General features: G+C 40.2%; 1 protein-coding gene across 1 annotated transcript in view; it reads left to right on the top strand.

Annotated features, from left to right (window-relative positions):
• Window positions 1-15,243, top strand: part of syn2 (synapsin II) — a 75,992-nt gene extending 60,749 nt beyond the window's left edge. The window contains exons 6-13 of the mRNA XM_022748230.1: window positions 1,252-1,314; window positions 3,106-3,248; window positions 3,684-3,758; window positions 5,081-5,183; window positions 7,939-8,115; window positions 8,427-8,493; window positions 11,845-12,769; window positions 13,209-15,243. Coding sequence (XP_022603951.1) covers window positions 1,252-1,314; window positions 3,106-3,248; window positions 3,684-3,758; window positions 5,081-5,183; window positions 7,939-8,115; window positions 8,427-8,493; window positions 11,845-12,769; window positions 13,209-13,362 — 1,707 coding nt within the window. The 3' untranslated portion in view covers window positions 13,363-15,243. The remainder of the gene's footprint in view (window positions 1-1,251; window positions 1,315-3,105; window positions 3,249-3,683; window positions 3,759-5,080; window positions 5,184-7,938; window positions 8,116-8,426; window positions 8,494-11,844; window positions 12,770-13,208) is intronic.
• The last annotated feature ends 1,995 nt before the right edge of the window (window positions 15,244-17,238 follow it).

The following is a 17,238-nucleotide window of genomic DNA, read 5'->3' as shown; positions in this document are numbered from 1 at the left end:
CTTTTCAAGTTCAAGATTAGTGTTGTAGTTGTTGTTTTCAGAGACAGGTTGTGTGATCATCAGTGTAACATCTGAGTCATAGATTTGTCTGATTTGTGCTCAGCTGTAGACTAGTAGTATTGCTGTTTCATAACTTCATAACTCATTTTGAATAAAATGAGACATTTTGTAATCTGAATGCATGTCACTACTATTAAAAAGTAAATTACACATTCATTTAATTTATTTATTTTTACATTTTTGAATCAAATGTTCAGGAACAGAGTTGGATAAATCAGTATATCGGTATATATCATCTTATATTTGGTTATTGCAGATCTATTGGCCTGTACATTGGCTGAGATGCTTGAAGTAATTAAGAAACGTGTATGCATTATGTATTATGCATTATGTAACCTGGCAAGGCTCACTGAAATCTGTCAACAACTGCTGGATGAATTGCCATGAAATTTTGCACAGACATTAATGACCACTAGAGGATGAATCCTACTGACGTTGGTGATTCCCTAACTTTTCTTCTAGTACCACCAGCAGGTCATATTCTGTGCAAATGCAATGTATTGGCACAAACTTTGGCACAGACATTCATGTTCCCAAGACAAAGTATTGTAATGACTTTGGAGATCCAGCCTTTTCCTTTAGTTCTGCCAAGTTGACATTTTAGGTTTTTATTGAAAAATAATAACAGCAATTAGAGGGACTGCCATAATACATTCAGACATAAGTCTCCCCTAGAAGATGAATTGTAAAACAGAACAAAAACAAATTTAAGGGATCCTTACATTTATGTTAAAAACTGATTATAAAATGAAATATTACTATCACTGTTTCTTAGTTAATCAAATAGTTATTGGTATAAAATCCTGTATCGAACACACTCTATTCAGTCATATGATTTCAGCAGATATTCCATAGACATCTGTATCAGTTTCCTTTTTTGAACTGCATGTTTCTCTAATAGACTTTTTCTTTGTCAGTATGCCCACTGCAGAAAATTGCTTTCCTCACAAAGTATTTCATTTCACAGTCTTAAAATCATTTTTGATAAAACAACTAACAACAAATAACACAAAAGGCTTTTCTTGCCTAAATACACTGTGAATAGTGAAAATGCAGTCACTCACCAACAGTGGCTACTTCTAAAATGTTTTCACTGCCGGATTTTTCCAGTGTGTTGATATGAATAACCACTGTTGTCATTCTGTAATGTTAATCATTACTCATCACTGAATTATATAATTTCTTTTACAGATTACTACACCAGGCTTCCCAGTAGTGGTGAAGATCGGACATGCCCACTCTGGAATGGGAAAGGTAATATTGATTCCCTTACAGTGATGCTCTTTTCATAGAAAAAAAAAACAAAAACAGAAAAAAAAACACATTTACATGGAAAATTAATGAGTTCATGGAAGGTTAGATCTCCTGAAATTAGCTTACAACATTGAAGCACTTATTGTGATCAAATGACACAGGCATCAAGCTGTTTTTGTCTTGTTTAAACTGAAGACAAATTCACGTAATGGGAGAAAATAGCTGCATGTTGGAGTGGAGCCGACCCATTAGACCGTTGCATCATTTGACAAATTGCCATTTGGAAGTGGTTTGAAATCTCTCTGTGTGCCCAGAGATAGTTGAATGGCTACACTAAGCACCACCACATGTCATTGGTACTGTGTAATGCTTTCTCTGACATGTACCACCACTGAATATCCTCTCTCTATCTTCTTCCTCTGTTTTCTTATTATCTGACTTTCCTTATCCCTTCCTCCTTTCATTACTGCAGCACATCTCTTCATATTCTCCATCAGTTCACCTTTTCTCCTCTCATTGTGCTGTGTAATGCTTTGTGACTGACAACTGTGTTTATATTTTCTGGGTGAAATGAGAGTGAAGTGTTTATTCTCTTTCTACCACTCCTCATCGATCCACCGCACATCACTCCTCTGAACTGCTCAATCTGATATGGTGTTACTGTCCTTCCCCTGTGTGTAGCTGGGCCTCTTATCAGCCTGTACCATTTGCCTTCTTTTTTCCCCCTATCTAATCTGTACCTGTAGTCTCCCACAGAAGTAAAAATCACACTTTTTTTTAAAATCTGTTTTATTACTTTGTTGCTTCTCCCCGAGGGGAATAGTTTGAAGTAATTTATGATAAATACAGAGTGAAAGCACAAGTACAATAGATTCCACTGTGGTTTTTGAGGAAAGTGGACCATGTCACTTCTAGGACAATGACAGTGTCTCCTGCAGAGGCCATAACAATTTCATTTCTGGACTCCACACTGACCCAGATATTGGATTAGGTCTGTATTGATAATATGAGTGTATTTAGACACTATCAACACGAACAATGCAAATTACAAGCAGATTGCTTCAGTCAAGATGAGCAGTCTATGAGTTTGTATCATTTAGATTTGTGAACTCTTTGTGTAGATGAAATAGTCTGACATTTTGGGGAATACTATTTTATAAATATTTTATAAATATAATTTTTTTCTTGCAGACAGTTAGACGAGATTGACACCACTGTCATACGTGAATTTCCCCCAGGGTATAAATAAATTATCTATCTATTTATTTATATCTGTGGAGGAAAGTATGAAGCTAGAGCCAGCAGGAGATTAGCTTAGTTTAGCAAAAAGACTGGAAGCAGGGGGAAACAGCTTGCCTAGCACTGTCCAAATAAAACAAAATGTTTTTCTTTTTCTTTTTCTTTTTCCACTTTGGTTTTTCTACATATCAAACCAACAGGGCAGAATGTGTTTATCGGTGAGCTTTAGAGATGCTGGTAGGAAGATTTTTTTTTACCTTTGGACATAGCCAAGCCAACTATTTACCATGTCCTTATGCTAAGCTAAGTGTTAAGCTAACTGTCTTCTGGCTTCATATTTAACTTACATACAATAGAGTGGCATCTCATTTATCTCTCAGCAAGACAACAAAACACGGAAATAAGATGAAATCCTTTTTCTTTTTTCTTTCGTATTGTTACGGAAAATAATTGCAGTATGTAATTTGTTTTTGTCCAAAGCTAGAATTACATCATTTAATTTAAATTTAAATAAACAGTGTGTCTACATGTACTATTCATATTCCTCTGTAGGTCAAAGTGGACAATGTGAGTGACTTCCAGGACATTGCAAGTGTGGTGGCCATCACTCAGACCTACTGCACTACAGAGCCATTTGTAGACGCCAAGTACGACATCAGGGTCCAGAAAATCGGCACTGACTACAAAGCATACATGTGAGTGTGTTCTTGCTTGTTAGTCGGATTCAGGGAAGACTTTTTTTTTTCTTCATACTGTATATTGTACATGTTCATGTGCACAGAGATCTGCTTTAATAGAGCATAAATTTAACAATCTGAAATGTAAAGCCTGCAGATTAGCATGCCAGTCCGCTTTTATTTGCAGGCTTTTTGTTGTTTGTAAACCTGTATTTGTTGTGTGTAAACCTATGAGCTCGCTGTAAAACAAAGACCATTTGGTAGCTGGCCTATTTTTCAGGATGCTAATCAGCCTTATAACCTGCATCTGCGCTTGTTGCCTGACTACACAGGCTTATAACACTGCTTCAAGGTTGTCTAGTTCTATCTTCCTTTAATTTCTTGTTTTTATAATTTCTGCAAGTGAAGGATGTCTGCATTAATTTAATGCACAATTTCCTGTTCTTCTTCCAGGCGAACATCCATCTCTGGTAATTGGAAGAGCAACACCGGATCTGCCATGTTGGAACAAGTAGCCATGACTGACAAGTGAGCACCGCTTCCACATTAGTGATGCTCAGGCCGCCCTGGTATCACACATATCTCTTGTGTTATGTCACAGTTAGTCACATTGTACTCGCACAGCAGATTTATTCAGCTGAAAGCAGTTCACATGGGTAAACACACAGATGTTTGGAAATGAGTTGATATTCTTAGTGGGTTAACAATGCACTGTGCATTTATTTTTAATGTGTGTATTTGTCTTTCTGCACACAGAAAGACAGCAAATTGAGTTGCTGTGAGTTGGGCTTGTGATGATACAGGTTCTTCCTTAGGAGGCTAAGGATATTTAATGTTTTCGCATTGAACCGCTGTGCTCAAGGCTAAAATCTGGATTAAAGACCCTTTTCAAAGAGTGCGTCTTGGCCTGTCAAAGCAGGAAAAACAGGTGTAATTTCTGACATACACGTGTGACAGAGCCATCGCAATGTTACACACTACACCTCTGCTTCTTCTGCTATAACAAGTCAAAATGTATGAGTATGATTGTGTGTACTGCAGTTGCCGCACCAACATCTGTATGGAGCGCTAAATGGATGCATAAATACTAATTTGAAGTATATGGAACAGCGCCAACATAGTTATTTTCCTTTACAGTGTATGATTTGTCAAACAGTTTTTTAGCTCAATTTGTTAATGCTTGATCTTTCCAAACCAAACACTGCCACCATAAGTCCTGACAGAATGAGGAAGTATCTCCCACTATGCAAAACCAACAAAAATACATTAATATCAGCAAGACTTATTTAATCTGTGACAGCTAGTAACAGAGTACAGTACATTACATATACTTTAAAACTTCCAAATGTGAGCTTAAAAGTTGTCTCCTGAATCTGACACTGTGGAGAAAATTAGGAACTTACAGTTGCATCCTTCAGGTCAATATTGATTTGTCTGTTTGGCCTTAATTAGATTTTATACAGTTTTCCATACACACAGCGAAACGAGATAGCAGCAGCACCTTTATCGACCCAGCCTGGAGCTAGAGAGGTTCTGTAACAGGTTTACTGTCAGGTTAAACACCCTGAGGAGCAACATTTGCACTAGCATACTGTGCTGAGGTGATTAAGTCAATATTATGGACAAAGTTGTGAACAAGAACAAAATGTACTTACAAGCGAAAGAAGATGGTGTAAGGCAAGGTTCTGTTTTCATCACTAGGTCTGTTTCATGCAGCAAAGTGCCATTTTCATGTCTGCAAGAAAATACATCGTAGCTTATGTACATTTTTGTAGTTTTCTATGAGCAGATTATAAATTTTATGAGGCCAGGTCCAGTCAAGATGTCATGTCTGCTTCTCTTTGTGACAGGTATAAGCTGTGGGTTGATACCTGCTCAGAGATCTTTGGAGGCCTGGATATCTGTGCCGTCAAAGCCATCTGTGGCAAGGATGGTAATGACTACATCACTGAGGTGAGAAAAAAACAAAGATGCGAGGGAGGGAGGAAGGGAGGGTGGGTGGGTAGGAAGTTGAAAAGATATTGAAGAAACAGTTGACAAGGCAATAAATCAAACAGTCACAGTATTTGCAGCTTCCATGCTGTATTATCTCTACATTTATTGACTCCTGCCTGTTGTTTGAAATATTTCACTATGTTGACATCAGCCTGTGGGAGTTGTGATTCATAAGAGTACTAATAAGGTCTTTGAGTCTTAAATTTAGCCTGTCTGGCCTAATTTGCACTGCAAGGGCCTGGGAATAAACTGATTGAACCTAACCTGAATACACATTATGAGCTTGATACTTGAAGGGTAAGTATGGATATTCTCTCTATTCTATACTTACCACCTTTCTCAGTATGTGTGTTTGTTTATCCGTCTCGCTCAACAAGCTGCTCTGTCTGGGTCTTTTCAGCTTCCCTGTCTCTGCATTAGTCTTTCACTTTCCAATATTTTTCAGCATATTGGTTTCATGTTTCAAAGTCTTTAGTCTTGATGTCATGACCACAATGGCTGTAAATTACACATTAATGTAAGAATATACTTTGCTGTAATAATATGTTGCCTAAAAATTGAAAACTGTGACATTTAGTGGTTATGTCTCAGTATGAAAAAGGTCTAAATACTCCCAGCCATCGGCACTGAAAACACAAAGAGTGGGCGAGGTGAGTAGGCAAGTAGGAGATTGCATCGACAAAGACTGGCACAGCGTACGACCGCAAGATTGTGAAAATGTCACTGTGCAGTGCGAGAGCATCTACCCACCTTTTCTCAGTTGCAGCAGTAGGCAACAGAGAGCAGGACCGAAAGGCAGACACCATGACACAGCTGGCAGAGTTAAATTATTAGAGTTAAATCCAAAGAAGTGAGTGGACAGGTAATCTCATTGCTCAAGGCTGTAACATAGAGCTGGGCTTCAGTGACAGCAGCCAGGAGGAGTTCCTGGTCAGTGAGGAAGCAAGTTCAATAAAACTTTGGATGATGAATGGGACAAACTGTAACAGACACAGACCGAGTTCATGCGCAGGCTGAGGTTCACGCTCAGATTGAGAGAGAGAGAAAGTCAGGCTCAGATAATTAGCTTAGGCTCAGCCAGAGGTAGGGTCAATATTAGAAACAGAGACAGGCTCAGTGGAGTCGCTGGGCAGTTGAAGAACCACAGTGTTGGGTGGAGGGATGACCAGAGAATGAGCCGTGTGAACCAATGAAAATATACTTGCATCCGGGCACTTTCCTTCAATGCACCAGGGAACAAGACTGTAGAGGTTGAGAGGACATGCAGAGGGATGGTTTGCAGAAGGGCAATCAGAGAGATATCCAAAGGGCACAAGGGCACAGGACTAAAAGGTGAGGAGGCAGGGGAAAGCTAGCCTACAAGTAAGTGAGCAGTAAGCTATTGAAAGGAAGGAAGGCAGGAAGTGGAAGAAAGTGGAGAACTGGGAAACTCAGGATCTGGAGCAGGGGCTAATTTGGCCACAGGATTGAGTGGCCAATATTTCTGCCAGCTCAGGGAGCATCTTGACAAACCAGGGTTTGTAAGACACAAGCTGGAGTGCTATAGAGGGAGCCGCTTTTCACTGCTCTTCGCTCAATGCATTTTGGCAGTAATTACAGAGCCACTTGGTGGTGTAGATCAACTCAGCCCCCTCATCCATGGAAAAAGCTGGGTCGATTTTTGTCAAAATTCTGGTAACTGGCAATGAGTAGCTGGACCAAAATGGAGACAGCAATACTCCACATATGGTTAAAGACAGTTTGCTTCGTTTGAAAGTCAATAAACAAGCCTACACTTGATCAAGGGCCGGCAGTAAAAGCGGGCAAACAAATTCAGTGGTGCCGATGCAAGATGGCGAGTATTCATGAAAGTAGAAGTTCAAAACACACAGATAACTGCTACTGTAACTGTACTGTAGATGAGCTGCCAGTGAAGCAAACAGAGGGAGCAGAAGGAGATGATACAGGAGCCACACTAGCATAAACACCCAGTCACTGCTGTAACCAAGCCGCATTTCTAAACATCCCACGTAGCCTGACTGTCAAGACCAAATATATGATGGAAGGTAGATGAGATTCTCAGTGGGAAAGATTTGAAAAACATGTCTCCCATGAGTCACCTCTTCTGAAAATTGTTTCACTTTTTTAGTAAAACCGTTGAGTGGCAATATATTTACATGGATGTTGATTGCTCCTTAAATTAGAAAACTCTTTCATTGTTGTCCGATGATAAGAGATTTGGGTGCTGGAAGTAAAGATGATTCCCATGTTTTATGCAGAAACAGGCTGTCAGTGTGTATGTGAATGTGAGTGTGCATTGAAGGGCGTACACACACTTGTTTGTTAGTGTATTAGACTGCTCATGTGAGGTGGGATGAAGTAAGAGAAGCATCTAGCAATACAATGCATGACAATTTGACATCAGAAATTACCATATGTTTAAATATATTAAAACATTACCATATGTGTTGTAACAACACTGACAGCATCCAGAAAAATGAAACAGTGGCTTTGCCTAGATAAACTGAAATCTTTTCAAAGTGAAAAGTCCTATAAGCCCTGTTATTAGCTACTACCACACCAGTAGTACTGACCGTGGTGCCGTTTCACCTCTCTTGTTTTTTCTTGACTTTGTTATCCAGTCAGATTCATGAACATCTCAGCCAAGCATGTTTCCAATGAACAAAACACACATTTTCTTATATACTATATTGTCTGTGCCCTCTCTGTCCAGGTTGTGGGTTCATCCATGCAGTTGATTGGTGATCACCAGGCAGAGGACCGCCAGCTCATCTCAGAGGTGGTGATCACTAAGATGAACCAAACAGTGGCTGTCAGGTCATCCAGTGCTTCCCGCTCACCTGCTCGCTCCCCTCAAGGCCACAAGCCAACGACTGTGCAGCCCCAGCAGGTAGAAGCTGTAGGAAGCATGGCCAGTTGTAGTCTGTGTATACATATTGGGCAACTTCAAATAAATATTAACAATAACACATGCTCACACATCATTTCCTGCAGTTCTCCCTGAGAATAAATTCATGCTGGTTCTCTTGGAGGTATTGCTTAGGAAGATTTGAAGCTGTTAATCCCTAAGGGAAAAGAATTTAGTCGTAGCCTTTCACAGTTCACTGCTGATTCCAAAACCCTCTTATTGCCTTTCTTTCCCACTCTCTTCTTTGTTTTTCTTTCTTTCTGTCTTTCCCCCGCCCCCTCACTCTATCCCAGAGTGCTGCCCTTAAGGAAGGACTGGCAGATCCAAACAGGACGTCAGGCCAGCGCCCTCAACCTCAAGGTTGTCTAAACACTGTTCTCCATTGTAATACAAGTGTTGCCGCTGGAGGGCCAAAGCATGTCTAGGAAACACTCTGAATCAGTCGTGGGACAGTTCACTCTCAGACATCTTAAGAGATCTCACTGAAATTATGTATGCAGTGTTTGAAAAATGTAACGTTTTTCTGCACTGTCATTAGAGGGAAAACTCAGTGGGAAAAGTTCACCATTAATTAACTTGAAGAATCTGAGGGATGAATATGTGGTGGTTTTCAGTCTGTTGAGCTATGTAGGATTTTGACTCTGACATTCTGTTAAAAAACATACTGTAAATACAGAGAAACCCCATATCCCAGATTACCATCACAGGTGTTATGAACATGATGCTCTAGCAGGTTTAGCCATACATGGGCAATAGTTTGATATTCTGGGAAAAGTACTTACTCATTTCTTGCCAAGAGTTAGGCGAGGAGACTGACACCACTCTTGTGGCTGTACAGTAAATGTAAAGCTGCAGCCAGCATCTGGTCAGCTTATCTTAACATAAAGGCTAGAAACAGAGGGAAACAGCTAGCCTGGCACACCTGGCACAAGTCTAAAAACAACATGTTTCATGGATATAATAATACAACTGGTTGCCTCGCAACCTCACTTGTATGACAAGTGTGGCACATGACCCTTTCTTAAAACCACAATATGTAATTTTTCTACACTTCAGTTTTTGTACAAACTAAAAAGATGAAGATAAAACATGTTAATATGTGAGCTTTACAGGTGCTGGATAGGCAAATTTTGTCACCTTTGAATGAAGCCAGATTGTTTACCCCTGTTTCCAGTCTTTATGCTAAGCTAAGCTAATCGGCTGCTGATTGTAGCTTCACATTTTCTGTACAGACATGAGAGTGAGTTTGATCCTCTCATTTATCTCCTGGCAAGAAAAAGACCATGTGTATTCCTTGAAGAGGAAGATCAGTTTGTATTTCACGCAACCTGATCTCTGATCCTTGAAGGGAACAATATTCATTATTATTGCCACAAACTGATGCTCTGGTATCATGTGTGGAGTTGAGAGTGAAGATCGCTGCAGTAGTCTGGGTCTACTAGCTTTATCTGTCTTCAACTTGTGACTTGAACTAACCACAATCAACTGTATAGTATAATGCACTTAACCAGCGTGTTGAGTTTAACTGCAGTCATAGCTTCTGTGTTAGCATGGAGATGTTTGTGCTCAGGGCTGATGTGTTAAAACTTAAATGTTCCGACTAAAAGCTCTGGTAAAACTGCGCATAATACGGTAAATTAACAAAGCCATTATTAGTGGAGTCACGCTGTTTGTCAGTGAGTGTGTGTTTGCATGGTCGTTCATTATGGGGTTTCGTTTTGCATGGATGTGTGCGAATGCCAGTACTATGTGTGGTGTTTAATATGTTTGTGCTGGTTGTTCTAGGAATGCCAGCTTTCTATGTTTTACAGGAAATGTTAGAGATTATCATGTGCCTACAGTGTTGACATGTGCAAATCAGATCCGGCCTTTCAAAGATAATCATTTAAAACTGTGAAAAATGGTTGGATAGTGGCAAACGAGCTTATTTATAGATGGATGTTCAGCTTGTTTTTATGCATTCTTAAGTGGAGAGAAATATAACACCTTAAATTTGCTCCTCATAATCATTGTGTAAATTAAGGCTCAGCTCAGCTCAGTTCAGTTTCTGTGGTTAATGCTTGGCTTTTGAATCCTTTTTAAACCCTGTACATTCTTATTGCGCAAATCAGTTCATGGTAAACAAACTGACTTCCTTTCGTCAAGCAACAAAGACCCCTTTGCAAGATCTGAAGGTTTTGTGAATAACTGCTTGGTGTTGTCTTTGGTTGTAAATGAGCTCTCGTTGTTCTGTGTTATAATACCTGAGACAAGACAAAAGTGGCTTTACACGGTACACAATACATTTTATTCCTGGCAATTACAAAACCTGGTCACGTGTTTAATGAAAACTTTCGAAGAAAAGAAACATCTTTTTTTTTCTCTGCACGATCATTTCTTATTTGCTTGGATGCAGACTATTGAATTACTGTTATTTGATGCTCATACATCATTCAGCTACAACTATCATCATATCTTTTAATCTCAGTCTTTCCTGATTCATGAGAGAAGAGATATTGTTTAGTGTAAACACAGGTTAAAGACTTAACCAGTTTTTTGACTTGCATTGCTTAACTGCCTCTTCACATAAAACAGTCATCCAGTGTAATAGCAGTCAACAAATATAATGAACATAGATACAATATATAATAAAGCAGAGACAGGCAAACTAACTCCAAGCAAACTAAAAGAATGTGTAATTCAGGGTTTGCATCCAAGCAAATTGTTACTGTGTCACCCTTCACAAATTATGTTTGTACAAATGGTATTTTCTTTGATTTTTATGCGTCGTGAGTCCCAAGCAACTATTGGGATGCTTAATGAGAAACTGATAAAACGTAAGACTCATGGACATTTAGCTGCCTGACAGAAGTGACTCACTGAGAATGCCTGGGATGAAGTTTTGTAATGGTCATATCACATGATCATGCATGATCATGAATATAATAGTCATTAAAATCTAAATAAACATAAATGAATATACGCTTTCCAAGCTGTCCTCTAAGAAACCTTTTTAAAGAGGCTTTAACATATTATTTACATACTCAACCATAATCCTGCATCCAGGAAAGTGAATTATCAGCCATTGGAAACTCATCCCTGCCTCTTCATTTCCTACTCAGCATGTACAATCACTTGTTTCTTTTGTGCTGCATGAGAGGTTGCTTTGCTGTGCCTGTGTTTGAGTCACTGAGCTGTTTTATGCCAATATCCTCTTTTGGTTGTATCATCTCTCCTTTGGTTGTTTACTTTCATTCATTCTCATCTCCTGCTTTTTCCTCTCCACTCACTGCCTTATTCTTTTTTATCACCACACTACCTCCTAACGGTCACTTGGCATGACTGGCGAGTCGCCGCACCTTCTCCTAACTGTCGATCTGTTGCCCTCTGCTGGTCATTGCAGTCCAAACATTTAGAGCCTGCTTTTCCCTAGTCTGTTCTTGACAGATGCGTTGGTTAGGGTTTTTATGAATGTGAGAGGTCATTCTGTGAATGGGCATGTTTAGACACTAGCTCATTATCTGTATCACGTTCTGCTTTGGTCTTTGGTGAGTGTTACAGACGCCTGGTCTTCTAACTGCTGCACTAAGACAACAGGTGCTAAATTTATAAAATGATGATGCTTATTTATTTTATTTCTTTTTCCTTTGCTTTTTTTTTTTTGCTTTTCTTACCTCTATGTGATCCTTAGGTTTTGAACGATAAACTAACTATGTTATCTCCATCTTTTAGGTGCACCAGTGAAATCACAGAGTGTGGACCCATCATCAGAGTCATCAGCTAAGAAAGCATCTGAACCAGTATCAAAGCCTGGCCAGGCCCAGAAACCTAGTCCAGGTCCAGCTCAGAAACCAGCTCAGACTCATAAGCCAAGCCCAGTTCAGAAAGCTGCCTCAGTCACAAAACCTCCAGTTCCGAGGCCTCCCCCGATGACGAGAGCCCCATCCATCGCAAAGTCAGCCCCGGATTCTGCTGCCGCCCCAGCCCCAGCCAAAGCTTCACCATCATCCCCAGCTAAAGCAGCAGCAGCCGTGGCAGCTCCAGCCTCTCCTCCGACCAAAGCAGTTGCAGCAGCAGCAGCAGCAGCAGCAGCAGGCACAGCTCCAGGCTCCCCTCCAACCTCGGCCGCAGCCCCAGCCCCAGCCTCTCCCGCTCCCTCAGCTTCTGCTCCTACAACAGAGCAGCCCAAGCCCCAGCCTCAGGGCTCCCCATCCCCAGCTCCTGGTAAACCAAAAGAGCTGCCCCCTAAACCCACACCACCTGCAAAGCCCATCCCTCCTATGCGCAGGAATTCAAAACCACAGCTCCAGCCAAAGCCACAAACCCCACCTCTTCCCAAAGCTTCACCCAAACCCCAGCCCACTGCCCCAGCCCCAGCACCTGCTCCGACCTCAGATACTGCCTCAGCCTCAGCCCCTGCCCCTGCCCCTGCCCCTGCCCCTGCCCCTGCCCCAGTGCAGGTTCAGTCCCCAGCCAAAGCCAGCCAGTCCCCGCCTAATGTCCAGTCTCCAGCTAAGGCTCATCCCCAGGCCAAGCCGGCCTCTCCCTCTCCAAACCCTGAGTCTGCCCCAGCTGAAGCAGCTGCGGCCCCTGCTGAGGCCCAGGCCCCTGTGGAAGAACAGCCAGCATCCCAGCAAAAGAGCCATCCTCTGCTGAAGTAAGAGCCATATTATCAACGCACTGTTGATAATGCAAAGACATGCATTTCAATGGGCCATACTTTGTTTAGGATACAAAAACAATCATTCTTCTGCTGTAGAGAGATAATTTAATCCCACATTTTGATGACGTAAATCGATGACATCATCCACAACAATTAAATTATTAATAAAACTTATGTTCTAAGATGTCTTATGTGACAGTCCAGTCCAGCTGAAATTATTTATTTGTAATGTTTCTCAAGGACTGTTATTGTGTATGTGCCCTCTTAGACATCTCCCAGTCTGTCTTTGCTCCTCACTTACCCCCCTCACTAACTCTGTTAATATTCACACACCCCTTTTCCCTTCCTTTATACCTCTTTTATCCCATCATCCCTTCCCCTCCTCACTCCCTTGTTCTCCTCCCTTTCTCTTTCCTGTCCTTCCACTTCCCAGTAAGTCCCAGTCCCTGACCAATGCCTTCAACGCTTTCAGCGACTCTTCTTTCTTCCGCGGTGTTTCAAGCTCCGGAGGCGACGGCCAAGACGAGGCAAAGGCAGAGACCATTCGCAACCTCCGAAAGTCCTTCGCCAGCCTTTTCTCTGACTAGACACAGGACGACCGTAGTCAGCCCGTTACTGATTCTGGCCCCCCTTTTACCTTTGGCCAGTGATGACTTGATTGACATTATATGTGAACCAGTCTGAGATTAAACTTTGTGTGTTAACTGTACTGTATTCCCTCCTTCCCGGTCCCTCTTCTCCTTCACTTTCAGCTCCTCTGTGTGAGTAACAGTGAGGCCTGCTGGGTAGGATGTTCAGCGAATGATGCTGTGTCAGATTAATTGGACTGAAGGAGTTACGTCATTGATGTAGAAGAGAATAGATAGAATAGAATTAAAACATATTTATTTTTCCCAGAGCACACTTTCTGAAATATATGAAAGTATATGAAAAGTATTATATTCAAGACTACATAATTAATGTACATACACTTTAAATACAGAAAATAAAGATTAAGATATAACTATAAAGGGAGATAAGCCAATATTTTAAATAAATCCAGTAGCACTTTTCAATTAGCTTTTATCAGTGACATGACTCTTTCACTCAGTGGCTGGATTTATACACATTTTAAAAGATGATCAGATATTTGACATTTGATGGTCCCCCCCCCCCCTCTACCCCCCACTGTGAATGATTTTTTGTCAGTAAGTGAAAGTACGTGAGTAAAAGAAGAATAAAAAAAACTACATCTTTAAGGATCTGTTCCTGTGTAAGTCCATGAGGTCGTCATTGCTGCCCCTTTTTTGTGTCTACAAGCTACAAGTTCATTGTTGTGTGAGGGAGTTGGAAATATGTGTATGTTCATCTGTGTTCTGTTGATATGCATGGCTCCTCCAAGTGGTTCAGTGTGACTTCAGGAGCAGAAAGACGATCAGTGTTGAGTTTTGCCCTCCGTTGCCTCTCTCGCTCTCTCTCTCTCTCTCTCTCTCTTTCTCTCTCTCTCTCTCACTATCTCTCTCTAGATGTTGTAGCCTTATTGTGAACATGTTTTCAATTCACAGCTACGTTTGTTAGTTGTGCAGACCTGGGTCGATTACAGCTCGAAATCCATTCATTTACCTCAACTGTTTGAGTTGGAGAACCACTGAGGGCAAGACTTTTATAGTTTTGTGAGCTTTGGGATTTGTCCTAATGTACCAGACTGATTAAATCAATCCTAAAAAAGTAAGTGAATGCATTTCAAACAGTAACTCATGTCTGTTGCTGTGACTGGTGATTTCCCGTTTCACCTCTGTGTAGATCTATCAACAGTATTGTAATTTGTTGATTATTCTCATAAAAAGACATTGAGACAGTAGTGCAATAACACCTCGACATGACTGTTGAGCGCTGTCATCCTATTATACATATAAATATGATTATACATACAGGACCTGTGTATCTGTTAAGTACCTTATTCTTACATTCCCTTTAAGATTCCTTTCAGTGGTGACTTTCCAGGTTGCTTCTTACTGCAGCCAGATGCTGGGTTTCAGATTAATATGCCATATTAAAAAGTTGTTTTTTGTGATTAATCCTATTTGTATTATAGGACTGAATTCAAGGCAACCTGGAATCAACCCACCCTGAACCTTAACTGGTCATTTTCAGTTGAGTTGCTGCATTTCAAGTCCAAATGTGTAAAAAAAAAAATTTTAAAAATCTCAACACATACTGCATATCAACCTGTCTGCTTATCCATCATGAGTACTATGTTGCAAGTAAATTATAACATATTGTATTTGTATGTATGTACGTACGTGTCATCTCAGGAGTTTATTTTTTGTAATATATTGACTGATTGATTTATTTTTTTGAGGCTCCATATTTATGGTACAGTATATTCTTTGTTTTGTATTGTGTTTTTATTTGTAACGCAATACTGCTTTGCATGATCTGGTGACTAATGTTTTTTTTTTCTGTACAGATAAAAGTTAATAAAGATGTGGTCCATCATTTCACTGATTCACTAAGTGGGATTCATGCTGATACCTGTGCTTTTGTTTAAAGGGGCAATTACTTTGTCAAGTTTGTGAAAAAAACCCTGATGATGTCAACAGGGTTAGGCTCCAAGACGGCCATGTTTTAGCTGAAAGCATGTTACAAACTGGGACCATGGAAAGGTGTGGGTACTTACACGGCAGGGAGGGTCTAATGAAAAGACATTACTGAGTTGCATTTTGGTAAACGAGCACTTTAAAACAAAACTTTCTCATGTAAACATTTCAATTGGTGAAATAACTGGAGTCCCACTTTAATTATTATAACAAATACAAGCAGCTGCGTCTGATGCTAAAAATTAGCATGTCACGACTATAGTGAGAAAGTTAGAGAAGTTAGAGACCTCTAACAGTAACTACAGGATAATTAACTATCTGACAGCTTTTGAGTAAAGCTGAGGCTTATGGCTTATGCCTCTCCACAGGTGTTAGTCCTGCCCAGTTGATATCTTAAAGTGTCTTCAAAGGCATACAAAGTCTCAGAAGTCTTTCAGTATCTGCCCATTAGCAGAACTGTTGTACTTTGGCATTATAACCAAAAGGGAGTTTTGCTAGTGGTTATGGTGAGGTTAATTAATGCCATCAATATAAATATGCCATTATTCCACAGACTGCAACAGAACTGTACAGTACAACTAAAATGATGTCTTAACAAGATTCTGGACCATGCAAAATTGATTTGAATACCGTCCCGTCATCAGTCCTAACTCTAAACTCCCAATTACTGTAAGTGGGGACAGATTTAGCACCACTGCTGTTTGGAAGGACAAACCAGGTTTCAAACCTGGCTGAAAAACATAAGTTCTGCTCCCAATTAAGTCATCAGATCTTTTCTTTTCTTTTACAACAACAGATATGTAATGTATTGCTTTATTGAGCTAAATGGAGAAATTTGCCTTTCATTTGCCTCCATCCATAGAATTAGGTGTTAGGTCAATGCCAGCTCTGTTTGTTCTGTGTTCTTGCTCAAGGACACATCAGCAGGGAAGGTGTGTGATGCCTGTACAAGACCTTGAACCTTTCCTCCAAGCAGCAAAACAATTTATGGATGCACAAAGACATCTGTGAATTACTTTACAATATCTCATTCATATTACAGCAGAGAAAAGAGAGAGTACTTTATATCTTACAAAACCAAGAATAACCCTCCATCCCAGAGACTGTGACAGATCTGTTTCTGTGGTGTGAACAAGCCATTTTCAAGAATCAAACATTCAGAAATAGTCTCGTGCTCTTTTACGCAGGAGGGATGGGTTGAACTAGCTGTGCTGAAGCAGCAGATGGCACTATATACACGTGGAAACACTGTGAGTATGTTTCTCATCTGTAAAGATTTGTGTTTTGAGATGTTTTAAGTATCTGTTGTAAAGTGTTAGAAAAAGACAGCACTATGACACTTAAAATACACTGAATATCTGAGTCGAAAACTATCACTGATTTCAATATAGGCCCCATTATCATTATTGTAATTATAAAATGTTGATAGACAAGGTTACAAAGGTGATGATTGATAATCATAATAATAATTATTATTGTTACTTGTGTCTTCTGTCATGTGTGCAGCTCATCTCCCTCTAGCCATTGTCATACACTGCCCACCTCAAACCCTCATGCATATCAACACACTTGACATGTGTCATGCACACATACACACTATTTACAAACACACATCTATGACATTCAATGAAAAACACCCTAGTTTACTCTTCACATCACAGCAATTGTTTTCACCAGATGTCTGTTTATTTCTTCCTTTTCTATCTTCCTTCTCATATGTTTCCTGTTAAATTATTTGATGTCCCCACTTGAATTTCACACGTTTATATAAAGCGAGGGGGAAGGCTTTCAAAAACTGTCACTAACACTACATCTTTAACATAAACCACAACATTTACATGTGAAATATGACTCTTTAACTGTATAAACAGACCAACAGTGAAA

Source organism: Seriola dumerili, unplaced genomic scaffold, assembly GCF_002260705.1.
Source record: "Seriola dumerili isolate Sdu_G_001 unplaced genomic scaffold, Sdu_1.0 BDQW01000121.1, whole genome shotgun sequence".
NCBI lineage: Eukaryota > Metazoa > Chordata > Actinopteri > Carangiformes > Carangidae > Seriola > Seriola dumerili.
Note: the sequence above shows the minus strand (reverse complement) of the source record. Positions and strands in the feature narration are given on the sequence as shown.